The sequence below is a fragment of the Sturnira hondurensis genome, unplaced genomic scaffold (genome assembly GCF_014824575.4).
Source record: "Sturnira hondurensis isolate 20B ecotype Veracruz unplaced genomic scaffold, ASM1482457v3 Scaffold0007406, whole genome shotgun sequence".
NCBI lineage: Eukaryota > Metazoa > Chordata > Mammalia > Chiroptera > Phyllostomidae > Sturnira > Sturnira hondurensis.
In genome coordinates, this window is record NW_028080037.1 from 1,423,042 (window position 1) to 1,447,935 (window position 24,894).

At 61.8% G+C, this 24,894-nt stretch overlaps 2 protein-coding genes and 1 long non-coding RNA gene across 5 annotated transcripts in view; 1 reads left to right on the forward strand and 2 right to left on the reverse strand.

Annotated features, from left to right (window-relative positions):
* Nucleotides 1-2,321, reverse strand: part of GLT1D1 (glycosyltransferase 1 domain containing 1) — a 38,584-nt gene extending 36,263 nt beyond the window's left edge. For all 3 annotated transcript variants that reach the window (XM_037051873.1, XM_037051872.1, XM_037051871.1), the window contains exon 1: nucleotides 1,953-2,321. In XM_037051873.1, coding sequence (XP_036907768.1) covers nucleotides 1,953-2,020 — 68 coding nt within the window. In that variant the 5' untranslated portion in view covers nucleotides 2,021-2,321. The remainder of the gene's footprint in view (nucleotides 1-1,952) is intronic.
* A 1,027-nt stretch (nucleotides 2,322-3,348) lies between these two features.
* Nucleotides 3,349-21,034, reverse strand: LOC118991002 (uncharacterized). The gene is made up of 3 exons (XR_005067330.1): nucleotides 20,958-21,034; nucleotides 4,389-4,398; nucleotides 3,349-3,361 (listed from the first exon to the last, which is right to left on the reverse strand). It is a non-coding gene; the product is annotated as an uncharacterized LOC118991002 (long non-coding RNA).
* On the forward strand, nucleotides 10,653-24,894 carry SLC15A4 (solute carrier family 15 member 4). Its single transcript, XM_037051870.1, has 8 exons — nucleotides 10,653-11,217; nucleotides 16,461-16,756; nucleotides 19,915-20,077; nucleotides 20,441-20,518; nucleotides 21,019-21,187; nucleotides 22,959-23,114; nucleotides 23,818-23,976; nucleotides 24,612-24,894. The coding sequence occupies exons 1-8, from the start codon at nucleotides 10,684-10,686 to the stop codon at nucleotides 24,764-24,766; spliced, it is 1,710 nt and encodes a 569-aa protein (XP_036907765.1). The 5' UTR covers nucleotides 10,653-10,683; the 3' UTR covers nucleotides 24,767-24,894.

A 24,894-nucleotide genomic window follows, 5' to 3' on the forward strand; every position in this document is an offset into this window, starting at 1 on the left:
GGCGATGTGCCGGCTCTCTCATTGGTGGGAGGGGGGACGCCGGCCGAGCCGGACTGTAACACGTGGTCTCTGGGGAACATTTCAAGAATTTCTGACCCACAGGAGAGAGAACGCGGTGAAGCCACCGGACCCCGAGCCCGAGTGTCCTCTCAGGGGAACTGTGGGTGCACGGCCTCGGTGGGTTTTAGGTGAGACTGGGTCACCTCTCCGTGGGGTGTGCTCACGCCGCCTGCCGCACACCTGTTGGAAATCGCTGCCCTGGACTCGACAGCCTCGGTTTACCCTCCGACAGCCACGGGTCTTGCCTCCTAGCTCAGCACAGCAGGGGCGCCCTGGGCAGCCCCTCACCTGGCCACGGCAGCCCCCGCATGGGTGTTTCTCATACGCCAGCGACTCGTGCGATGCGTTTCTCCCTGAATGTAAAACGAACTCTGTCTCCCAGGGTTCTGCCCCTGATTCGTCGCCCACCAGACCCGCTACGAACCTGCACTCTGAGCAGCCGGCCCAAGCCATTTGCCTGGCTGGGGAGGCTGGTCAGAACTGGGACGTTCTCCTGGAAGCGTGTGCAGCTGGGATGGGCAGAGGCTGGCTGGACGCCGTTCTGCGCCCCCAGACCCGCGGCCCGCCCCTTGAGGCGGGTGAGCCATGGGCCCATGCAGGCTCCTGGACTGGCCACACCCCCACCAGGGACCCAGGCCCAGCTGGGCCTGCCATCTCTCTCCCTGACTGCCTCCCTAACACTTGGCCCCCCAAATCCCTACATCCCATCACCCGTGATCTCCAACTGACTGCCTCCTTTCGTCACCGAGGTCCTAGCTTGAACGTCACCAGCACGACCTGAAATTGCCTCCTTCATCCTGGCCCCTCGGGCAGAGTCCCCCCCACCCACGGGCAGAGCTGCTGGGGTGGCCTGAAGATGTGCCACCCACTGGACCCCACCACGGGACTGCAAGGACGCTGCCGGCCAGTCCCACGTGGGGTCTCCAGGAAGCCCAGGCCTGGGCTGCTCATTTCAGTGGTGAGGGAGCAGGCGCACAGCAGGAAGTAAGGAATTGAGGAATTTCACGGAGCAAGTCAGTTTGTTGCAAAAAAGAGGGAGGAAGAAGAGCACCTTGTACTCCGGAGGGCAGCCCTGCCCCGCCGCTCCCTGCCCTGGGGGCAGCCTTCCCGGAGGAGAAAAGAAAGAGCCGGGCTGGGAAGCGGAACTCCACATCCCTGCAGGAGAAGTAACTGTGAAGAAGATAACCAGTCAGCTGACCCTATAATGTATACCTGAAACGAATATCAAATGGAATGTTCACTGTAACTGAAAAAATAATTCTAATTTAAAAATAAAGTTAAAAATTTAAAAAAAAAAACCCAGCCAGGATGATGAAAACAGGGAATACGGGGGAGGGGGAGGAGCGCTTTGGCCCGAGGGAGGGACCCGGGACTCCGCGCAGAGCGGACTGCGGAGGAGGACGCGGGGCGCCCTGCTCCCTCGCTGCCCTCCCGGACCCCCGCCGTCCGCGCGCAGCTTCAGGGGTCCCCCCTCCGCTGGCCCGCGGGCCACCCGGCACCCCTGGAATGGCACCTGCGCACGCGCAGCCCTGGCCCTGTTACCCTGTCACCGAGCAGTCCACGTGTTTTCATTCTGACTGTTCTGTCCCCTAGGACAGGTAAGCGTCACCGAGGCCCGCAGCCAGGGCGCTCACCGGGCGCAGAAAGCCTCGGCCAGGCCGGGCACGCGCGGGCCGGCGCGGGCGGCACGCGAGCAGCCTCCCCGAGCGGGTCGCCCCCCGCAGCCCGAGCTGCGGGGCCGGGGTGGGGGCAGCGTCCTCGGGGCCCCTCCCCAGCCCTCGGCGCCCCCGCAGCCTCCCGACCGGCCGTTGGCGCGCGCGGATCGCGGAGGCCAAGGCGAACCCGCGCCCCGGCCCCGGCCGCTCGGCGATGCTGGGCGCCGCGGCACCTACCTGATGCGCTGGGCGGTGACCGCGTTGCCTGTGTGCGGCCGCAGCACCGCCAGGAACAGGAGCCGCATGCCGCCGCCCGGCCATCGACCGCCCCGCAGCGACCCGGCCCGGGGGCGGGGACCGGGGGCGGGGACGGGACTCCGACCCCGGCGGCGACGGCGGGGCTCGGTTAGTCGGGCCCGCGGCTCCGGAGGCGGCGCCCGCGCGCGCCGGTTCCTGCGCCGGGGGTCCCGGCGCGCGGGACCGCGAGGAGGCGCCCGCTGGGGGCGGGGGCGCAGCCTCCGGACCGGAGGAACCAGAAGGGACTGTGGATGGACTCCATGGGGTCCCAGGCGACCAGGCGCGACCGTAGGTCTGCAACGATGGAGACCCGCCAGTAGTGGTGACCTCGGGTCCCTTCCCAGGGAGACCAGAGGTAGCCACGCCCCCGCACCGCCCGGACAGACACAGGGACCGGGGTGGCTTCGGGTTGCTCCCAAGGGGGTCAGGGGCCGACCGGCCCCCACCTCATGGATCAGAATATGGGGCTGATTGCCAAATTTCTCCCCCAGGGACCAGGGGTGGCTGTTGTCCCCTCCCAGGGCTCTGGCCCCAGGATGTCTGGACCTCTTGAGAAACGGGAGCGCTCGCCGTGGGAAGCCATCCTTCCCACGGGTGACCAGCACCAAAAAGCTCCAGCCCCTTTGAGTGTGTTCAAGGATACACTGAATTGCCTTAAAAATGTTCAAGTTGAGCAAAACTCAATTCCACGGTGGCAGCACCCCATTGAAGTGGCCGGGGGGGAACCCCCCCCAAGACAGGTGCTGGAGAGAGACCGTTTGGGGGAAAAGACAGAGGCAGGCCGCGATGCACTGGCTTTGCAGAGAGACGGTGTAGCCTTCAGAAATCAAAGTTTATTTCTCGGCCCTGCCCACACCAGGGACGGAGGCCTCTCTCCTTCGGCCCCAGCCTCCTGGGGCCGGGCCCCTGGTCTCAGGGTGGCCTGGAGGTTCCAGGTGGCTGCGGGGCCCCACCCCTCCGACCCCTGGGTGCCACCCGGTGGGAAGGACGTGCACCGAAAACAGGGTGTTCTATTTTCTGGGCTCCTTCTGGGACGTCACACAGCCCTTATGCTGTTTATCTTATCGGCCATGTGACCACCTTGGCCATCCAAGGCGACTGAGAAACACAATCCCTTCCCTGGGCTCGTTGCCACTGAATGGAACACCACTCGCCGAGAGACGGCAAGGCCCCAGGGACCAGGATGCGGGCACAGCCTTCGGGATCCCCATTCCACCCACTAAGGAGGGCCCATTTCACTTATGGCTCTGTGGCCTCATTTGGAACTGTGCCCTCCTCTCCCTGCCTCCGGAGGTCTCTTCTGTCCTGACCCCGGCCTGCTCCGTCCTCACCGGGCAGCCAGCCCCTCCCTCTCCCCGGGTGCTGAGCTCCCCAGGGCTCCCTGTGTGCTTGCCTGGGGCAATGTTCCAAGAAAGGACACTCAACAGGAGTGTGTGGAATTAAAGCCTCTGAACGCGCCCCCACGGGAGGCTTTATTCCTGCGTGACTGCACTTCTGACCCTCAGTGGGGCTGGGGCCGGGCCGGGGCGCGCTGGGCCGAAGTTCCATTTTTCAGGAACACACGTGCCCCGTAAGTTAAGAAAGACCAATGCATCTTCTGGGGCCTGCGCTTCATCCATTCACTGCTTCCCCCCCGCCCGCCGTCTGTAAAATGAGAAAAGCCACAAGCAGAATCATAATGAATTAGCTCATCTTGATGAGGTCCTTCTCGAGCCTCCCAGGTGGGAGGTATAAAAGGGGACCCAGACGAAGGGGTCATTGTGGAGAGACGTAGAAACGGTCACCTGGGGAGGGGAGGAGGCCAGCGACGGTGGTGGGCCTCCAGAATAAGGGTCTCTCTCCTTGGGTCGTGGCGTTTGCTCAGATTATTTCTCTAGTTTCCGGCACCGGAGAAAACGAGACTTTCTTATCTACCCTGTATAAACACGGTAGCGTTTTCCAGGGAGCGCGCCGTGGGCACACTGACTGTGGAAGCGGTTCTGTGACAGAAACCAGCTCTTGGCATCCTTTCCCCTGGTGGCGCCTTTGTGGAACCCACAAGGGAGGCAGGCTCCTTCTTCCTTTCCACCAAGGCTCCCATCCTCCCCCCCCAGCCCTCCCCGGGAGTCGTGAGGACCACAAATGCTGAACACGCACATGGGGGGAGGGGGACGCTCTAGCTCCTCCCGGAGCAGAAGGTCCGAGTAGAACTCTGGCTTAAAAGTCCTGCTTATGTTTCCTTTTCCTGCCTTTCACTGGCAGAGCTTGAAAGTGACACTCTCCCCCCCGCCCCCCCCCAAAAAAAAGCTGCTGGTAATTAGTTCCTTCTTGTGTTGCTTGGTGAACGTGAGCAAGTCCCCAGAACGAGGTGATTCGGTGAGAAATTGGACGGCAGACCAGCTGACTCCTCACTTTCCCGCAAGGGGGCGCTCATCCCAGGGGGCTGTCACCTCTGCCCGAGGAGGCAGAGGGCCCGGCAGCCTCCTCCCATCACGCCAGGGACACTGTCCCAGAGGGTGCACAGGGCGGGCTGCCGAAGGGACTGTGCTTTGCCTGCTCCCGGCAGCAACCGGGCCTGCCCTGAGGTTGACGGTTCCTCTTGTAAGTGGTTCACTCACTTTTGTTTCGCGTGACCAGTAGGTGTTTTAACACACACACGAGTGAACCGAATGCAATTTAAAGCCACGCAGAGTCCCGCTGTGCTGAGATACCCACTATTCACACTTCGGTCTCAGGTTTCTCCAGGCTTTGTAAAGCAGTCGGGGTGCCGGGGGTTGCCCTGGGGCCGCGTGGTGTCCTGCAGTCCGCAGCCCACCCTGCGTGGGACGTTCTCACCCCCTGACAGCAGAGGACACCGAGACACGAGGGGACGGTGTGGATTCCCCCAGGTTTCCTTGGCTCTGCTTTACGGACACGGTACTTTTTTGTTGTTGGTTTGTAGTCTTTTTTGGCTTGTTTGTCGTTACAAAAATAGGAACACTCTATACATACTTTTTTTTTTGAATTGGCTCTTTTTTTTACTTAGTAATTGTAGCGGGCAAAATTCTAACTTGGCCCCCACAACTCCCTTCCTCCTGTTTGACGCCGTCTCCGTCATTCAATCAAACCCCCCACCCCCACCCCCGCCTCAGGTGGTGGTTGGAAGGGACTCTGCAGATGGGACCACAGTCCCAGATGAGGTGCTGGTAAAGCAGGGTGGGTCTCACCTGGAAGCGGCCCCTTTCAGGAGACTGGACATCTTCCGACGTTGGAAGTCAAAGCATGACGGGGGTTTGGTGTGGGTGATTCCCTGTCGCTGACTTTGGGGGTGACGGGGCTGCATGGCCTGGGACGCTGGCAGGATCCAGGGGCAGGGGGCAGCCCCCAGCTGACAGCCAGCAGGTAACGGGCACCTCGACCCCTGCCTCCAAGAACCAGACTCCTCACAACTGGGAAGGAGCCCAGGTGGGGTCTCGGCTCTCAGGGACCCTGAGCTGAGAACGGGTCAGACACCCCCACCTCAGTTCGAAGTCCTGCCAGCTGATTGATGGGGGCTGGGTAAGTTGCAGTGGTGTGGTAACTTGTGACACGGCAATGGAAAACTGAGACAGTCACGTCTGAGGAGTGCTTTTCCACCCCAGAAGCCTGCTTCTGCAAAGCCATTTGAATAGCTATACGGCATCCCAGTGAACGGTCCACTACCCTGCGTTTTCTCAACGCCTTCTAATCGTACACCTTTGCTGCTTCCAGTCTCTTTGCTATTTCAAGCAACATTGTGGTGGACACTTTACAGCCAAGTCTCCGGACACGTCCTGGGACCCCTGGAAGGGGCATTGCACCCAGCGCGGACGAACGTGGTTCCGCCGCGCATGACTGCCTGCCCTCTAGAGACGTTTACTTTCCATCGGCCGCTTACAAGATCGCTCCTTTCCCCAAACGCTGGCGACACTGGGGATTTTCTAGTTCAAGTGACATGTCCCTTCTGTTTGCGTTTTTAATTTACTGGTGTAATTCGGACTGTTTTTTCCCACAGGCATGTGCCTTTTTTCTTTTCTCTGTGCGTGTCTGCACGTGTACGTGTTGGGACTTTTCAGCTCCAAGTGACAGAGAGCCACCCTTGCCTCGTCAGAAAGAGAACACAGGGGCTCACACATGACAGGCCTGGGGGGGGGGGGAAGGCTTCCTTTAGCCGTGGTCAGACCCAAGGCCTAGCAAATGTCATTCTGAAACAAGGTCTTTCTCTCCCCACCTCTACCTTCCTCCGGGTTGCTTCACTCTTGGCTTTCACGCCATGGGCCCTGGGAACTCCAGGTTTCTGTCCTCATAATGACAAATCCGACAGAAAGAGAAATCAGGGTTTTTGTGGGCACTCCAGAATACGTCAGGGGCCAGGCGGGGTCACATGCTCATCCTCCAGCCGATCGCGAGGAATCCGCAGAGGACGGCTGCTGAGTGGCTAGGCCGGATCACCCGAGGACTCCTAGCCCAGGGGCCCCGCCCACCCCACCTGAACCGCAGGACCATCGATTCAGCAGGAAATCATAGGGCTGGTCCCAGAGGGGGAAAGGTGCTGAGGGGCCCGGTGACAGCTGTCCCCTGCACATTCACTGTGAGGACTTCAGTTTGGGGCGTTTATCTACTGCACTGCGTAGGATTCCTAAGAACTCCTTACAGATAAAGACGTCACCTTAGTCACATGTACTTCAAATCTATTTTCCAGTTTGCCGTTAACTGAAATTATTTTTTTTACGCACATTTAAGTCTGTAATTGAATCGGCCAACTTCTCCTTTACGGCTTTCGTGTTACAGGCTGGGAAAAGCACCCCGCCCTGAGAGCTTCCACTTCCCAGCAGTGCCTCACCCGGCTTCTATTCGCCCGTCTTCCGTGGAATTCGCTGCACCCCCTTGCCTTTCCCCACGGGCTGGCGATGGCTTTGTTACCATGGGCTGAACTATGTAGCGCTTCGACTCTCATTCTTTGTATTCATCGGTATCAGTCGTTCCTGTGAGTCCCGATCTAAAAATCAAATACACTTACAACTAACCCCCGGTCGTCAGGTCGTGACCGCAGTATGGATTCAGATACGTGTAAGGAATTATGAAAGTGCCGGTTTTCAGCGCAGTTGGGCGTGGTCCGCGTTGGCTAACACCCTCACTTCTTCGAGCAGGAGGAAGCGGGAATCCGAAGTCTTTCACTTTCACTCGCCCCCCTCGCCCCCCTCCCTCTCTGCCGGCAAGTCCCCGACTCTCACAGGTGTCTTGTGGGTCCTTGAAACGCAGGCTTGAAAGAACCCAAGAAGTGAGAGGTTGCTGTGCATGAGAGTCCCGTAACATGAGAGCTTGAAAAAAGGCCACGTCCAAACCCAGTGTCCTGGCCACACGCCCACACTCTCACATCCTCTGTGAACCTAAAACTGGAGTCACCCTGAGAGCTGGATGACCTGGCCTGGGGGTGGGGGAAGTGGGGTGCTCGTGTGGCCACGGCCCCTGCGCATGGGTGGAAGGTTTCTTCGTGTTGGTTGGCTCTGTCCTAGTCCTTTTATTTCTTGTCCCTACCTAGGTTACCTGAAGCCAGGCATAGAGTAGCAACAGGGACTCCTTGAAGGAAACTGAACCCATGACAAGGCCCGGACCCCGGAGAGCCAACAGCTCTGTGGCAGAGCTCACGACTGTGATGTGGCTAAGGACATGGGCCACACCCCGGTGCCAGAGGGTGAGCTCTGTGGGGAACTGGGAACCTGACAAGCAGAAGTGTGGGCCGTGCACGTGGCACTGAGCAACCACGACGTGGGGAGCTGGTGAGCGACCTCGGGAGGCGCGGAGTCTGGGCAGCAGCCGCTCCAACAGCAGCGTTTTGAGGAAGCTGAAACTGAGTGAGCAGATGGGACCGCGGGGAGGGGACTCAGCTGTGGAAGGAGAGGCAGAAGTGGCACAGAAAATGCCAGAGAAACCTGCGGCCCCTGAAACGCCCTCGGTCTCGGGTGCCTGCCGAGTCACGCTGTCACCTGCTCTACGCTCTGCACCGAGCAGGGCCCGGGGGCTGGCACCCTGGTTTCAGGTGTCCTGGGTGTCCCGGGTGTCCTTTCGTGCCCCGGGTGTCCTGGCAGCCAGGCCCTCCTTCTCCGGGGCCCTGAGTCCAACCACAGAGCTGTACTGCGTCACGGGGCGTGGCCCATCCTGGGGACACCTGCTCTGTGTTCAAGGTCACTTCTTTGTTTGATGCTTTGTACTCAGGAGAGACTCACAAAATGCTCCCAGGCACAGGTGTACCCCACAGAGTGGCAGGTGTCAACTTACACTGAGTCTTGAGTGATACGACCTCTGGAGCTTAGCCCAGGGGCCACGTCACCAATGGCAAGGCCCAGGCAGGACACCCTGCGAGCCAACTGCACCTGACTTGAGGGGGAAAAAATCCAGTTGCCCTCCCATTCTTTCTTTTGCTTTCCCACTTTTTTGATAGGATCACAGTAGGTGGCTTTCCATTATAAGGCAATCCAACACAGTAACACAATCAAAGTTTATTATCTAACTTCTCCCTGTGACTCTGCTGTGCTGGCCATTAAGGCAGCCCAGTCCTGAGCCAGTTCGGTGAACCGCCGCCAGAGCTGTTAGGGCTGCAGGATCCCTGCCTCCTGCCCGTGGGGAAGAGACCAGATCTGTCTTCCCAGTCAGATCCAGAGACGAAGGTGAGGTTCATTTCTCCCTGTCTGCTTGGGTGGCTGGTGGGGAGCAGGGTCGGTGAGGACACGCAGTTAATAAACACCTGAGTGGCGCTGGGATTCCAGAGGGAAGGAGAAGGCGGGTGTGGATGTGGGGCTAGAGGCCAGCCATTCCCACTGGCAGAGAGTGGGGCTGTCGGACAGGGCTGTGCTGGTGGAATGATGCCCAGCGGGGCTGTCGCTAGTCAGCTGTGCCTGCTGAGCACGTGCAGTGTGGCTGGTGTGTGGGAGGGGCGGCATCTCCACTTTATTAAATAGGAAGTAATTAATGTCAGTGCAAACAGCCATGGAGGCTAGAGGCTCTGGACAGTGTAGACGTGGAGAATTTCTTTCCTGTAAGAAAGACGAGACAGAAGAGAGAGGGAGGATGCAGGTGGGCTGGAAGCTGCGTGCGGGTCTAGGCGTGTGGGGGAAGGCAGATGCATCTGCAGCACCCGAAGGTGGGCATCAACCCCCCCAGCACTCTCTGGTTTAAAATAACCAGTTTTCCTTGTTCGGTATTCTGCCATTGGGGTTGAGGCCGAGGGGGCCGGGCTCCGGGTGCTCTGGCCTTCGGTTGGCTCCATGCGGCTGGGGTGCTGCCCCCTGGCCACATAGTTGCTGACTGTCCCTCCACCTGGGAGGGCAGCAACACTGCTGGGCTCTCCCCCCACGGTTCCAGGCCCGTAAAGGCTCACCACCAGAAGCTGCCATACCTTCAGGCTGGGGCCTGCACCTGGCCCGGGGACACTTCTGCCTCATTGTCCCCCAGGCAGGTGGGAGGCCCAGCCCTGCCCAGACTCACTGGCTGGTCGCTGGGGTAAGGAGCAGTCACAAGCCCCAGCGTTGCCAGAGCTAGGCGTTCGTTTTCTCAACAGCAGGGCATGCAACTACCCAAGTGAGAGCTCTCACTTTTTAGGCGTTAACTCACTTTTTTAGGGACAACGGCCTTATTGAGACATAATTCACGTACCGCACAGCTCATCCACTTAAAGTGTTCAATCCGAAGGTTTTTAGAACCAATGTTTTTCACAGACTTGCGCCACCACCATCGTTTTAGAGCGTTCCGTTGCTACGGAAGCCCGGGACCTTTTTGGCGGTCGCCCCACCTGTGCCCGGCACCTACATGGGTTTCCAGGGGCACATGCGGAGGAACAAGAGAGAGAAGGGCCCTGCCCCCTATACTTGTGGGGATCACGGACAAGCTGGGGGAACAAAGGAATGAACAAAAATATGGCAGGTCCCCTGGAGAAAGTGAAGTAGAGTAATGGGACCCGGCAGGGTCGGATTTAGATGGACCGGTGAAAAGGAGGAAATGCTTCCGAGGAATCAACGCTCCAGACTTGGAGGGCAGCAGGCCAGGCACGTGTCAAGGAAACGGGCTCTGGGCTCGGTTTGTTCTAGGACCGCGGCTCTCAATGGGGGCGACTTGGCCGCCCAGGGGCCACTGTGTGTGTGTGCGTGGGGGGGGGGGTGTCCGGGGACATGTTCGGTGGTGACGACTGAGGAGCTGGGGCGAAAGTGGCACCCAGCGGAGCGCAGAGGACAGGGGGGCGCTCCGGGGCCACCAGGCACAGCACAGCGCCCCCGCCCGCGCAGCAGCTGCCCACGTGGCAGCGAGCGCAGACCGAGCCCCCATCCTCAGGCAGGAGCGCCAAGCGGGGGCGCAGGGACGGCGGTGGGACGGGCGGACCCCCGGGCCGCCTCAAACGGTCCGGATTTTCCCGGGCGGGGCTTCGGGACCTCGGGGAGCCCGGGTCAAAAGTCGTTTGCTGAGCGCGGGGAGTGTTTACTCCTCCGTCCGCTGGCCCCGACGACGGCTGAACTGATGGCCCCTCCCTGACAAGCTTCCGGGGCGACACCGGAAGTTTCCGGCGGGCCGCCAATGAGAACGCTGGAGGGGCGGGCCGCCAATGAGAACGCCGGAGGGGCGGGCCGAGGCGGCCGGCGGGGCGGGTCTCGCGAGACGGGCGCCCGCAGGGCCGGGCAGAGCAGCTGAGCGGACTGGCGGGTTCATGGAGGGCGCAGACCGGTGCGCCGAGGAGCGGGCGCCGCTGCTGGGCGCGCGGCGGGCGGCGTTCGAGGGGCGGCGCCTGGCCTGCGCCGCGGTGCTGCTGACGGAGCTGCTGGAGCGCGCCGCCTTCTACGGCGTCACGGCCAACCTGGTGCTGTTCCTGAACGGCGCGCCCTTCCACTGGGAGGGTGCGCAGGCCAGCCAGGCGCTGCTGCTCTTCATGGGCCTCACCTACCTGGTGTCGCCTTTCGGCGGCTGGCTGGCCGACGCGCGGCTCGGCCGGGCGCGCGCCATCCTGCTCAGCCTGGCGCTCTACCTGCTCGGCATGCTGGCCTTCCCGCTGCTGGCCGCGCCCAACACGCGCGCCGCGCTCTGCGGGACCCCTCACCCCACGCGCGTCCGCAACTGCTCGGCGCCCTCCTGCCTGGATCCGCCCGCCCGGTACTGCGCGCCCGCTGTGCTCGGGGCACTCGCCATGGTCGGTCTGGGCGTGGGCGCAGTCAAAGCCAACATCACGCCCTTCGGCGCCGACCAGGTGAGCGCAGGTGCACCGACGGCCGGGAGGACTGGCTGTGGGAGAGGCGGAGGAGGGGTCCGCGCGGGTGGGCTGCGAGGGGGAGCTGTGCGTAGAAGCGGCCTGCTTCCTGAGAAGTGCCATTTGGGAGTGCTGGCGAGGGTGTCTGCAGGTGGTGGGATCGCCTGTCTACAGAGGGGCCGAGTGAGCGGACACCTGCCGAATATCGTTGGCCAGTGCGAGCGCCCAGCGGCCTGGAGGAGAGGGAGCCCTTTTTGCTATTGTGGCTACAGTAGCAACTATGTTGCAACACGCAAATGTATCAGGTCAACACTTCTCCCCCCCCCCCCAGACTTATACAAGGTTACATGTCAAATGTATTTTTTTTAAAAGTGGGATTAGGGTGGTAGGCAGGGTGCGCTAAGAAGCTTGAGGTCTGTGTTTAGCCCCGTCCACGCCTGTGTGGTTTTATCGGGGAGTGATCCGATCTGATTTGCGTTTCTGACAGATTTGGCCTCTGCAGCCCAGAGGCCTGCCAGCCAAATCTGGCTACTTCCTGTTTTGGGGGCTAAGAATAAGACTGGGTCCTGAGCGTCTAAGTGGTAGGAGAAAAGTGAGTGTTTTGTGATAGTGGAAGTTACGGAGCTCCGGTTTCAGCTTCCAAGGGCAGAGCCTTATTGGGATGGCCCGGCCTGTTTGGAGGGGCTGCTGCCCTGGTCCAGCAGCAGGTGGGGTAGTTGTGACAGACACTAGGTCTCTAGAAACCTGAAATGTTTCTTCCCTTCCCCTTCTCAGAAAGAGCTTGCGGAGGAGCGGTGCTGAGTCTAGGCTGTGTGGGCGGTGAGAACACCAGGGAACCTGGTAGGAGGCTTGCCCGGCCAGGTGGTGGGAGGGCTAGGACAGGTTAGGGAGGAGGGGTGAGCAGGAGGGAAGAAAACGGCCAGGGTTTGTGCTGAGTGACCTTGTGCTTGGTCACGTTCACAGAGGGCTTGCTCTGCACCAGGCCCTGTGCTGGGCATTATTCATCCACAAGCCGCCGTTTTACAGATGAGGAAACATGAGGCCTGAGAGGTCGGCCCCGCTGCTCCAAGTGACATGGCCAGTACGTGACTGAGCCAGGATCCCAGAGCCTGTGCTGCATGTCTGAGCTTTAACCACACCTGTGTGGCTCCTTGTCAGGGGACGGCGACACCTTATAATGGGGGTAGGTGTGATGATCCGTGTCAGGCTGGGTCTCAAGGTCCAGGCTTGTGACTTTGGCCTCGGGGGCCGGCAGGGAGGGCACAGAGCCGGGTGTACAATCGCCTTCTGTTGCTGGAGGCCCAGTCACATGACTGCAGTGTCTCGTGTGTCCGCCCCTCACTGCTGAGAGGGCTCTTCCCATGCTGACTCATGCCCGCCTGCCAGTGCCCGATACACTGTCGAGGTGCCTGTTTTGCAAGCAACAGAGGGCCTGGCCTCAAAGTTAGTGCCCCCGGTAGATAGCAGATGAGAAACGAATGGCTTCTTGAGAGCACAGACGGCCCTCCAGAGGTGACCTAGATAGAGTGCATGGCAGGACTCACTCTCGCTCGATGCGTACCTGAGCGTGGGCACTAAGAGAGATGCGCGCTCTCCTGCACGACGGCTGGCCTGCCACTTCAGCCGACACCGTCAGGAGGGACAGGACCCTGCCGGACACACGACTACCAGGGAGGCCTGATGACCAGCGGCTGAGTGTGCTCGGGGCGAGAGCCCAGCTGTTTCAACAGCACGTTCTCTGGACAATCAGGGCGCTTTGGTCGTGGACCCGCAGCGGATGGAACTGTCATGTGATGACTCCGTGGTGCAAAGACGGTGCCGTGGCCGTGTGAGAGGACGGCCTGGACTTTGGGAGAGGCGCGGTGGCAGCTTTGGCAGGAACGTGGTGCTGCGGCTTGTTTTTGAACTGTTGAGCCTGCACGAGTGTTTCGTGCACACGTGGAAAGAAAGGACTACGGGTGTGAGAGAAGGGCGGAGAGTGCGTGTCTCGCTGTTCTTTCAGCTTTTCTACCAGTTGAAAAAGGTTTTAATGGACAGTTAAAAGAGATTTTTAGGAATAGATTTTGTGCATGGATAAAGCAAAATAGGGCCCGTCCACACCCTGAGATGGGGTGTGACTCAGCCACGAGCCGGAGTGAGGCTCTGACAGCGGCTGCAGCGTGGAGGACCCTTGAGACTGTGGCACTGANGCGGCTTGTTTTTGAACCGTTGAGCCTGCACGAGTGTTTGGTGCACACGCGGAAAGAAAGGACTACGGGTGTGAGAGAAGGGCGGAGAGTGCGTGTCTCGCGGTTCTTTCAGCTTTTCTACCAGTTGAAAAAGGTTTTAATGGACAGTTAAAAGAGATTTTTAGGAATAGATTTTGTGCATGGATAAAGCAAAATAGGGCCCGTCCACACCCTGAGATGGGGTGTGACTCAGCCACGAGCCGGAGTGAGGCTCTGACAGCGGCTGCAGCGTGGAGGACCCTCGAGACTGTGGCACTGAGTGAGAGACGCCAGCCACGGAGGTCACACAGTACGTGGTTCCATGGGCCCGCACTGTGCAGAGTGGCAGGTGTGTGCAGATTAGGAGGGACCGGCGGTGGTCCCAGCAGAGGGACCTGGCTCCCTGCAGGTGGGGTTGAGGGGGATGTTGGGTGGCGGCAGGGGCCCCTCGGCTCTGGGAACAGACGAGAGCGCTGTCGTGCGTCCTGGAAGACGGCTTCCCACTCGAGCAGGGCTCTATGCAGAGCCTCCCAGCAGGAAGGAGTCGTGTCCTCACTCTGTGCCAAGGGTCTGGAGGGCGTCTTGGAGGACCCCCCCCCGGAAGTGCTGGCTGCTTGGGGACAGGGACGTGGTTGGGGGCGTGAAGTATGCCGGCCGGTCCTTGGACAGGCCGTTTTGTCACCTGTGGCCTTCTCTCCGTAAGGAAAGCTCTTGTTTTATCGGCTGTGTTTTGTGCCGGCAGACCTCACTGTCTGCAGTGCGGGCCCTCGGGGAGGCCCTTGGGGCTCCGCTGACTTTGGAGGGAAGACAGGGGCCAGATTCCAAGGCTGTTAGACGTTGAGGTGAATGTGCCAGCCCCAACTTGCCCCCGGTGTCTGACCTTCTCAGTCACAGCCGTTCTCCACACGCGGATCGAGGACTTGAATAGTGACCTCAACGAAGAAAAACTGATTTCGCCAGTGAAGAGCAAATGAAACATTTTTTCTTCTGGAGGGAATAGTCACACTCCTGTGCATGTTAAGGGATGTTTCCAGCTCAGCCAGCTGACTCACTGTGCACCATTCTGGTCTTTTCCGTGCTCCAGGGAGTGGACAGCTGTGGTTTCTTCCCCTGTCCCGGGGAGGTGTGTCTGCCCTTGCTGGAGGGCAGGGGTGGTGACGTCACAGGATGGACAGGCCGTGGGGGTCGGGGCGGTCTGCCCCGGGCTGCAGGGCACGAGACTGTGACTGGAGGTGCAGCCAGCTTCCCCTTTGCTGCCCACAGTTGCCGGTGTGTGCTTACTTAGGGCCTTAGTTACAGGCTGAGGTTCCTAAAGTAATTTGGGTGAATCACACCTGAAAGTTTGAATACCTGGCTGGGTAATTCAGTTGGTTAGAGTCTCATTCTGATACGCCAAGGCTGTGGGTTCGACCCCAAGTCAGGGCACATACAAGACTCAACCAGTGAATGCCCCAATAAGTGGGACAGCCAATGCTGTTCTTCTCTCTCTTTCTCCCTCCTCCTCTAAAATCAATAAAATAAAAATAAAAAGGATACATAAGTGGACTGGCGGGTTTGCACAGGATGTGAGGGTTAGTGGAATCTTAAAATCGGGAGCCCGCTAGGCTGCGAGAATGCCCATTTGCTTGTGCTGTGTCGGGAGAGGCTGTCAGGTGCGGTGGGGAGGCCCACGCCGCCGAGGTTCAGGGCGACGGGGAGTTCGTCTGCGGTGATCTGTGCTCCCCGCCCCACCCCCACAGAACACTGCTGGTTTCTGTGTCTGCAGCTGCTGCTTCTCCGTGACCGTCTCCCCGCCCGCCGAGCTCCCCGCCCCCAGTCCGTCTGCAGGGCGGTCGACTCCCTGAGTCCAGCTCAGTGCGGTGAAACCTGTCCGTCCTCAGGGAGAGCTGCCCCTCAGAATTCTGGGAAACCCCATGCACATCGCTTCCTCGGGGGGTCGCCCAGCTGCTGGTTGGGGCCCCTGGCCTTTCCGACTCGGAACTTCCTCCCTGGAACGTGTTACTTTAAAGCATAGGTTTTCAGGTTGAGACGGGCGCTGCTTTATACTTGTTTGTGGCACTTGCCGGCGCTGGGCGAACTGTGGGTTAAAGTCATAGATCAGGTACTAGGGCTGCTTAAAAGCTTCTTCCTTGGGCGTTGTGGTTGGTTGCCCGAGCCCCGCCACAGACCTCATCTGTTACTGACAAGAGGTGTTTGCGATGAGAACCAGAATTCGGGTCTGTCCTGGCACAGAAGCTGCCTGACCTCTCAGGACGGGTAATGCAAGGACGAGGTGGAAGGGCCTGCCTGGACAGGCCCTGCGTGTGGGCCAGCCTGGTCTCTGGCTCTGATGCCAGCTGGATCCGACCATGTGGGCCTGCGGCCCCTCCTGGCTGTCGAGTGGACGTGGGGTCTGGGTGGGAAGGGAGCAGCAGGGCGTGCCCCGCGTGGACAGTCCAGCTCCTGTTGGGAGCTGGCCCGGTGAGAGCCCTGTTGCATCATTGGCCCGGTGGGACGCGCTGGCGTCTGTCTGAGCTCTTGAGCGGGGCTCCGGGGTCTCGGGAGTCCCCCTGTCCGCGTCTCTGGCCCCACTGCCGACACTGCCAACCTGGAAGCAGCCATGGTTCCCATGTCGGTCCGCGATTTCCTCTTTGTTCCAGGTACGTGGAGCCGTGGGCAGGAGCGCCCTGGAGAGCGGACTCCTGGGCAGACTCCCGGGCCCAGGCCCCACGGTGACAAGTGGGTCTGGGATGTGGGCCTGGGAGCCGGCGCTTGCGAGGGACAGCCAGGTGTCCCTGGGCAGGTGGTCACAGCTGGTGGCTGAGACGCCCCAGCATTCGCTGGACTTAGTGTGGCCGAGGGGAAGGCGGCCCTGGCTGCGCAGTGATTGGGGGGGTGCTTTTCTCCTGAGAGCCCGCGAGGGCTCTGAACGGTGCGCCGTGCGCCGTGCCGGCAACGGCGGCTCCGTAACTGCAGTGTTCAGTGTGCGGAAGCGTGAACGTGCTCCATCCCCCGAGAGGGTCACACTGCGCCCTGTCTTTCTCCTGTGCCCTCCAGGTCAAGGACCGGGGCCCCGAGGCCACTCGGAGGTTCTTCAACTGGTTCTACTGGAGCATCAACCTGGGCGCCATCCTCTCCCTCGGGGGCATCGCCTACACCCAGCAGAACGTGAGCTTCGTGGTCGGCTACACCGTGCCCGCCGTCTGCATCGGCGTGGCCTTCCTCATCTTCCTCTGCGGCCAGAGCGTGCTCGTCAGCAAGCCGCCCGACGGCAGCGCCTTCACCGCCGTGTTCAGGGTCCTGGTCTACTCGTGCCGCCCGCAGAAGCGCACCGGAGACGGCGATCGAGGGGGGTGAGCGCTCGGTCCCCGTCACAGGCTCGGGCCGATGGGTGGGCTGGCCACTGCTGTCCCAGGCCTGCTCTCGCCTGTCACGTGCTCTCCGTGTGCGGGGCGCGGCGGAGTGGTGGCAGTGCCGCACGTCCTTAACCTCATGGCAGCTCAAGGAGGCGGGTGGGGCGTTGTCTCCGCCTGACCGACTGCCCAGCGGCCCGACCGGGGTGGGGCTTTTCCCCTGACCTGCACGTAACCCTCGCTGTTGGCGCTGAGGGCGGCTCCCGGCCGCTGCCTGGGTGGAGGTGGAAGTTCGCAGGGCACCCGGGAGACAGTTCCTACGCTGCACGTCTCTCACTGTAAAGAGCTTCACAGTCAGTCCTTGTGAGTGGGAACCTCGTCAAGGGCTCCTTCTGTGGCCCCTCCCTGTGCCCCCACTGTGCGCTGCTGCCTTTCACCGTGGGCTGCACCTCATTTAGCTTCCCTGCAGCCGGCCAGTAGCCGGAGGGCACAGCAGCAGGAGGGAGCTTCTGGGAGGGCAGCCGCCCCATCAGCACGGGACTTGCTGCTCCGGGGTGAGCGCTGAAAGCCCCGTGTGCTGTGGTTTTAAAGCCGAAAGCCCACGTCCTGGGGAAGTCCCGTGGTTCAGGCGCAGGGGGACGGACGGGCCAGCCACCCTGCGTGCAGATTCATAAAGAGAAGTTAGGAACTTAGCCCAAGAAGAGTCCTCAGAGTATTTTGCTTGGCTTATTTGTTGAAGTATAATTTGCATGTAGTAAAATGCACCCCTTTCGGGCACACAGTTTCAGGGCATGTGACAAGTCCGTTCCATTGTGTCCCCACAGTGTGATCAGGGCCTCTCATGTGTCATCACTCCAGGGAAGTCCCAGGGACTTGCTTAGGCCCCACAGAGAGTGTTCTGGTCAAGGTTGGCATTCCCGGGTGAGCGCATCCCTGAGCCCGAGTGGACGCTGAGCCACGCTCCACAGGCTGGCCCCACACCCGCCCCTCGGGCTGGTCCATGGGGGTCTGATTTTGCCCTTGGAGTCAGGACGATGGCTGTGTCCTCCCTTGGGGGGGACTGGAAGCTGAACTGAAGTGGCCTCTGTGGCTCTGCCCTGCGCCCTGCACGGCACCCCCAGCCGCCCGGCCGTCTTGGCTGACCTGCAGTTCTCGGTCAGCGTGGCCTCCAACTCGGCCGTCAGAGCCCACCGAGTCCTTTGCAGTCAGGGCGCTCTGCCTTTGCAGCCTGGCCAGGAACGGCCAGGCACTCAGCCAGGGCTGGCTTCTCAGTGGGAAAGCTGGGCTCGCCTCCAGCAGTGGATTCTGCAGGCAGAATGCCATTTGCACGCCTCACCCTTTGGTGAGCCTCTCACCCTGGCAGGGGCCGAGTGGCTGGTGCACAGTGACACTGGGGAGAGGGTCTGGCCGTCGCTCCCCTTCGGGTCTGACCGTCACTCCCCTTCGGGTCTGACCGTGGAGGCCTTCTCTGCTGCACCGAGAGGGAGTGGCCATGCCCGAGTAAAGCCGGTGGTCTGGAGGGTTCCCTGGTGTGTGCCCCCCGACCCCCGATGCACGGGGCGCTTTCCTTCTGGTCTGGGGCTCCTTGTAAAAGACAACTTAGTGCTGAGTTTGTGCGAGAAGCTGTCGGCTGTCTGCCCAGCGTGGACGTCGGCGTCCTGGGAGAGGGCGTGCGTGGGTGCACACGGCCCTTGTGCTCTTGTCTGTGTCCTGTGCTGCTGGGAGCACCCTTGGGTGCTGCCGAACGGGACACCGAGGCTGTGGGGCATGTGCCAGGAACCTGTGTGAGCCGTGCTTGGTGAGAGTGGATTTTGTCATGTGACACGGAGTGTGTCGGGAAGGCGCTCGGGCAGCACAATGCAGCAGGTGGTGACCGTGGCCGTGCGAGGTGGGGAGGGCTCTGCATTCCCCTCTGTGCCCCCCCCCCGCCCCAACGAGAGCAGCAATGACAGTGTGAGTGGCACGTTGTGCTTTTCTCTGATTGTTTCTCCGGGAGACGAAGCAGCGTAAGGGCAGGAGTAGCCGCTCGGAGCCCTGTCCATGGGCCCCCGGTGCCCAGGCCCGCGGGACTGAGAGTGGAGTGATGCTCGGTGAGACTGAGTTCTCTGTCCGAGGCAGGATGGAACGCTGAGTCACGGCTCTCCGTGTCCAGCCTGCTCCGAAGGCTCACATTTAAACGAAGCGCACGAGATGAAACCACCGAGGCAGCTGGTAGCTGTGCTGTGGGCCAGCGGTTCCCAGACTGGGGAGCAGGCAGCTGCCCCGCAGTCAGTCCCCGAGGCCGGGAGCCGTCTCGGCGGTGACTGGGCATCTCCTGCTTTTTCGGGGTTTGAAGACTACCATGCGACGAAAACAACTTTGTTGAGGACCACAGAGCACATCCCTACATCAGTGTCTCGGAGCTGGAGGTCTCAGCGCCGTCCGCTGGGACCCGGACATTTTATAGAGAGCGAAACAGACCCGAGCGGGCGAGTGAGCGCAGCTGTTCACACAGGAGCCGGGACCGGGAGTCTGAGCCGCTGACCGGCCAGCACACTGGAGCCGAGGGCGAAGCCCGAGGGCTGGCGTCCTGCCGGGCTGGGCCTCTACTCTCTGCGTGGGCTCAGACCCCTGCCCAGCTCAGCTCCGCTGCCCAGCCTATGCCTTGCCCTCTCTGTGCCCTGGCTCCCCCCGGTGCAGGGGGCAGCAGCAGCAGCCTGGGCCTCCTGGAGCTGGTCCCTCTCCTCTCCGAGCTTCCTGACAGCGGGAGGTGCCAGCGTGCCCGCCAGGGCCGCCCTCGGGCGCACAGTGACCACACTGCAAATGCACCCACATGGTGTGCCCATTCGTCACTGGGATTTGACGGTCAGGCGGACCTGGGACAGATTACCCGGTGGGAGGGAAGTCCAGACAGCGCAGTGCAGGGCAGAGTGGCTGGTGTGAGCGTGTCTGCACGGAGCAGCCGCAGCTCGGGGCGGCAGCTGCCGTGGCCCTTTGCCAGCTGCCCGGCGTCCTGGGGTCAGGAGCAGCCTGGGGGCTCTGCGTCCTGTTCGCAGGCGGACGGTAGCGCTGCAGCGGGTTCGGAACAGCCAGTTGCCCCCACCCACAGCGTTAGGGTGTGACCGAGGACGGGCTCTCGGGCGGGGAGAACACTAACTCCTCCATTCTGTCCCCCAAAGTGAAGGCGGTGGAGGCTCTTCCTCTAAACACAGTCTGTTTGGTTCGTGTGAGGTGTCCCGTGGAGGGCCCTTCACGGGAGACACGGTGGACGACGTGAGAGCGCTGGTCAAGATCGTCCCTGTGTTCTTGGCTCTGATACCGTACTGGACAGTGTACTTTCAAGTGAGTGGCGACGGCAGGCCCCCTTCTCCCCTGCAGGTGTGAGCTGGGCACAGGCCTCGGCCATCCTCAGAGTCGGGGGTCTGGGGGTCTTTCCCCCGGGACTCTTGGGTCTCGGAATCTTGGTTTTAGCTACGAACTCATTTCTGCTGATCGAAGTGTTTCGGAGTCATTTCCGAAGAGGCAGCTGGGAGCGGCTCCGTGTGTCTCTCCAGGCCCCGCCCCTCCTGCTGGGGTCCCGCTTGGGGGCTCTTGGTCCTTTTCACGGACTTGCTGTTGTGCGTCCCGAGTAGCTGGGCCGCCCGCTGCAGGTGTTCTCAGGCGACCGCAACCATGCGTCGGTAACGATGCCGCTTCTCACCGCAGATGCAGACCACCTACGTCCTGCAGAGTCTCCACCTGCGGATCCCCGAGATCTCTGGTGTCACAGCCACAACGCACACGGTGAGGGCGGGCGGTGGTCCCCGGACGAGTGGTCCCTCCCGCCTGGTGTGGGTCCCGCCTCTTGTGCAGATGGTTCCCCGCCGCTCATGCCATGTCCCCAGCGTCTAGTTGATGAGGGTGTGTTCTCACCCCAGTCCGCGCCCCCTCGCAGCAGGGGCGTCACACTCCTCATCTTCACCGGGGCCATAGCAGCCTCACAGTTGCCTTCGAAGGGCCAAAAATGTGACCACTCCTTAACTGTTAAGGAGTCGAAATGACCTTCGACCCTGTGCAGGGAACCACGAGGCTGCTGTGGTCCCCGACGAAGAGGAGTGAGACTCCCCTGCCTCCGTGTGTGGAGAGAGGGGCGCAGACCCCCTAGAAATGTGTCTCCTGGGCGCAGACCTCTGGCCCCGAGACCTTTCCCAAGGGGCTCAGACTCTGTAGAAATGCCCTGGACCGGCCCCCCGGGGCCCGCGGGCCCGCAGAGGCGTGACGCGAGCCGCACGTGCCGCCCGCAGTTCCCGGCCGCCTGGCTGACCATGTTCGACGCGGTGCTCATCCTACTGCTCATCCCGCTCAAGGACCGGCTGGTGGACCCCGTCCTGAGGCGGCGCGGCCTGCTGCCGTCCTCCCTGAAGAGGATCGCCGTGGGCATGTTCTTCGTCATGTGCTCCGCCTTCGCTGCCGGTGAGGCGCGTTTCCGCCCCTCCCACTCAGACCGCCCGCGGTCCCTGGTGCCGGGCTCCCCGGGAAGCGCGCCCCCCCCAGGCCCCCGTGGCTGCTCCCACCCCAGCGCCGCTTGTCCCTACTCCGGCTCCACGGTCTGCGGTTTTGGGTCCTGAAAGAATGTTTCATCTAGACCCATCTCTGGGAAGAGGCGGGACCAAGCGTGGAGGCTGGTTCCCGCCCTGCTGGCGCGGTTGGGACGAGGGGTGGGCTGGTCCTTCTCGGGGCTGAGGACCCTGCCTGGGCGTCTTGACACAGGGTCTGTCCATGGCCTCAGGGGGCCCCGTGCTCACCCGTGCAGGCATCCTTGTGTGCTTCTGGGGGAGGCGGGTCTCCTTGGACCCAGGTTCAGGCCCTGCCCTCACCCCTGAAGCAGGACGTCAAGGACTGAAGCCCCAGTTGTCTGTCACCAGTGTGTGGGCGGTGTCATCGGACTCTGTCCAATGCTTTGTTTCAGGGAACACTTCAGCTTAGACTCCTGGAGTGTGGGGTCAGGAAAACAGAGCGACCCTAACAGGGTGAACTGCCCCCCAGTGGGAACCCTCTGTGGGATGCGCATGCCTGTCACTGCGCTTTCCTGGGTCCCCACCTGCTCCTTCGCTGTCTCCTCTTCCTCGACCTCCTCTCCACGTGGGGCTGGGGGCCCAGGTTCCCGAGTCATCTCCTCGCCCCCGTTCACCACTCCGGCCCCTTCCCACCAGCCTCTAAAGGAACAGCTGACCCCTGCCCCCGCTCCTGCGGCTCAGACACCATGGGCTCCCGCCCGCACAGCAGGCTTGGGGGCTCAGGCACACCGGTTGGCATCGTTGACCCGAGGCCCCCAGCCCACGCAGCCCCGCCTTTAACGTTTGGGTGGTCACGTCGGGGTTCGTGAAGGAAGCAGCGGCTTCTGCTCCAGCTGGTTTCTTGCGCCCTCTCTGTCACACCCGACAGCTGAGCGTCACTTCGGGGTCACTGGGCAGAGCAGCGGACCTGGAAGTTCAGATTCTGTGCAGTGGGGGCTGAGGTTGCCGGCACTGGTCGTAGCTGCTGGGTGGGCTCATGCCCCTGGGCCTGTGGGACGGAGCCTCAGAGCCGCTGCCTACTGACGAGGGCGTGGCGTTCTGCTCTCTGTCACTGCGTCGTGTCGCTCCCTCCTCCCTGTTTGTTTATTTCAGACAGAGGAGAAGGGAGGGAGAGAAACATCAATGTATGGTTGCCTCTCAGGTGCCCCCTGCTGGAGACCTGGCCCAAAACCCAGGCGCATGCCCTGACTGGGAATCGAACCGCCACCCTTTGGTTCACAAGCCCGTGCTCAACCCACTGAGGCACACCAGCCAGGGCTCCCTACTCCCCTTTTTAAATAAATGAGGTGTGTGGGACGTGGCCTGTATCTCTGGCCCGCCAAGGAGCTGAGAGCCGGAGAGCCCTGAGATTGGGGCCTCTGGGGGAGCTGTCATCGGACATCGTCCTTTTCCTGAAATAAAGGTTACTTTTCAGTGACGGTTGACAGTGCCTCATTAGTGCAGGGGCACAGCATAGTGAATAGACACTCGTCTTACAGAGTGACCCGCCGACCAGACTGGCGCCCCCCCCCCGCACCCCCCCCCCGGCACCGTGCAGAGTTATCATGACGGTGCCGACCGAGCCCCTCGTGGGTTTCTCTGGACACCCCCCGAACAGCTCGCAGTGGACGTCTTGTTTTTCGGTTGAACGGCAGAGCATAAAGGGCAGCTGCTCTTGTGAATTCCAGGGATCTTGGAGAGCAAGCGGCTGGACCTCGTGAAGGAGAAGACCATCAACCAGACCATCGGGAAGGTCGTGTACTTCGCGGCCGACTTGCCCATCTGGTGGCAGGTGCCCCAGTACGTGCTCATCGGCATCAGCGAGATATTCGCGAGCATAGCAGGTGCGGGCCGGGCGGGGCAACCGCGCGTGTCTGCGCACGGAGGGGGCGGGCTGGTGTGGAGGCGGCTCCGGACAGAGCTGAAAACCGCGCCCCAGAAACGTCACCACCATGCTCCTCTCCCACCTTGAGGGCGTGAGGGAAGGGGGGGAAAAGCAGGGGAGACCCTGTGGGCGGCTGGCACTGACTCCGGGTCCGCCCACCCTGAGGTCACCCTCCTGAGCACACTGGTTCCCGCTCCAGCTGGGGCTCAGACCCCACGGGCAGTGGCCTGGGCTGTGCTCTCACCGGCTGCTCCGTCCTGGAGAGCCTGAGCTGCTCAGAGAACATGAGTGACCCCAGCTGATGGGCCGGCGGGGGTGCCATCCATCCCCGAAACCTTCCACTGGGGACGCACTGTGGTGCTCCACCTGCCTCCTGGGCCCACAGGGCCGACCTCTGAGGAGGTCCCTGTGCCCGTGTGTGCTCTGTGACCCGACGCCTGTGTTAGGACAAGAGGAAAAGCTGCTTTCGACCTTCCTTTCCATAAAGAGTGGCGGTGGGGGGGGGGAAGTTCTTGAGCTCACAGGTGTCACTGCTGTTTGAGAGCTGGGACATGGGTGTCACTGCGGTTGGGACTTGTCACGTGAAGGCGGGGGAAGCATCACACGCGCAGTCCTGTTGGCAGAGCGCCGGCCGCCACTCACAGACACACACCCTCCTGCAGGCCTGGAGTTCGCGTACGCGGCCGCACCCAGGTCCATGCAGAGCGCCGTCATGGGCTTGTTCTTCTTCTTCTCCGGCGTCGGGTCCTTCGTGGGCTCGGGCCTGCTGGCGCTGGTGTCCCTCAAGGCCATCGGCTGGATGAGCAACCACTCGGACTTCGGTAAGGACGCCGCCCTCCTCTCAGAGAGGGACGGGGGTGGGGACTCAGGGCTCCGGCGGCGGCCGCCTTGTGGGCTTGTGCCAGGCAGGGCCTCCCGGGCTCAGAGGGTCCTGAGACTCGGGCCTGTGCTGCCTCGGTGGGGATGTCCAAGCGCAGGCTGCCTCCCCGCGTTTGTGCAGCGTCACGCTGGGCCCTGTATGGACGTAGCTTCCTGTTTGTCTTCCTGGTGTCACATTGTCATCGCTACTGAAGACACTGACAGGTCTTCCCTGGCAATTGAGCGTGTCCCCCGATCAGCCCTGACCGGGCTTCGCAGCAGACACCAGCGGGTGGCAGAGTCATGGGTGTCAGAGAATCACCAAGATGGGTTTCCTGTCTCCAGACTCACGGCGGGTTTTAAGTGGCCCGGAGAGCGGGTTTCTCCCCCATGCACGCCTGCCCGCTGCGTCCGCGCCGTGCGTGGCGTCCGCCCTTGTCCAGCCCCGTAGCCACGACTGAGAGGGCGTCCCCTGGTCCCTGCCTCAGCCTCAGCCGCTGAGCCCCTGCCCGGGGTCGGGAGGGGCCGAGGCACAGCGGGGAATTGTCCCCACTGCCTTCCAGTGCCGCTCACACTCTGCCCCCCCCCGCCCCCCCAGGCAACATCAACGGCTGCCACCTCAACTACTACTTCTTCCTCCTGGCCGCCGTCCAGGGCGCCACGCTCCTGCTCTTCCTCGTCATCTCTGTGAGGTACGACCGGCAGCGCGCGCGGGCCAGCGGGGCGGCGACGCCTGCCAGCAGGAGGGCCTGACGACGCCAGCATCCTTGCAGCCTGGAGACCAGCGTTCCGGAGGCACTGGCCACGTGCTGAGCCCGGTGGGACTGAGCCCCTGACGGCCGCGCAGGTGCCTTCCCGGGAGCCGCAGGTGCTGGGTGGGG

Bases quoted from the DNA above. Each gene is read 5' to 3' on its own strand.
- SLC15A4 (XM_037051870.1), top strand. From the start codon at position 10,684: ATGGAGGGCGCAGACCGGTGCGCCGAGGAGCGGGCGCCGCTGCTGGGC. The intron at 20,078-20,440 runs GTGAGTGGCGAC...TTCTCACCGCAG, and splicing joins ACTGGACAGTGTACTTTCAA to ATGCAGACCACCTACGTCCT. The intron at 23,115-23,817 runs GTGCGGGCCGGG...ACCCTCCTGCAG, and splicing joins GATATTCGCGAGCATAGCAG to GCCTGGAGTTCGCGTACGCG.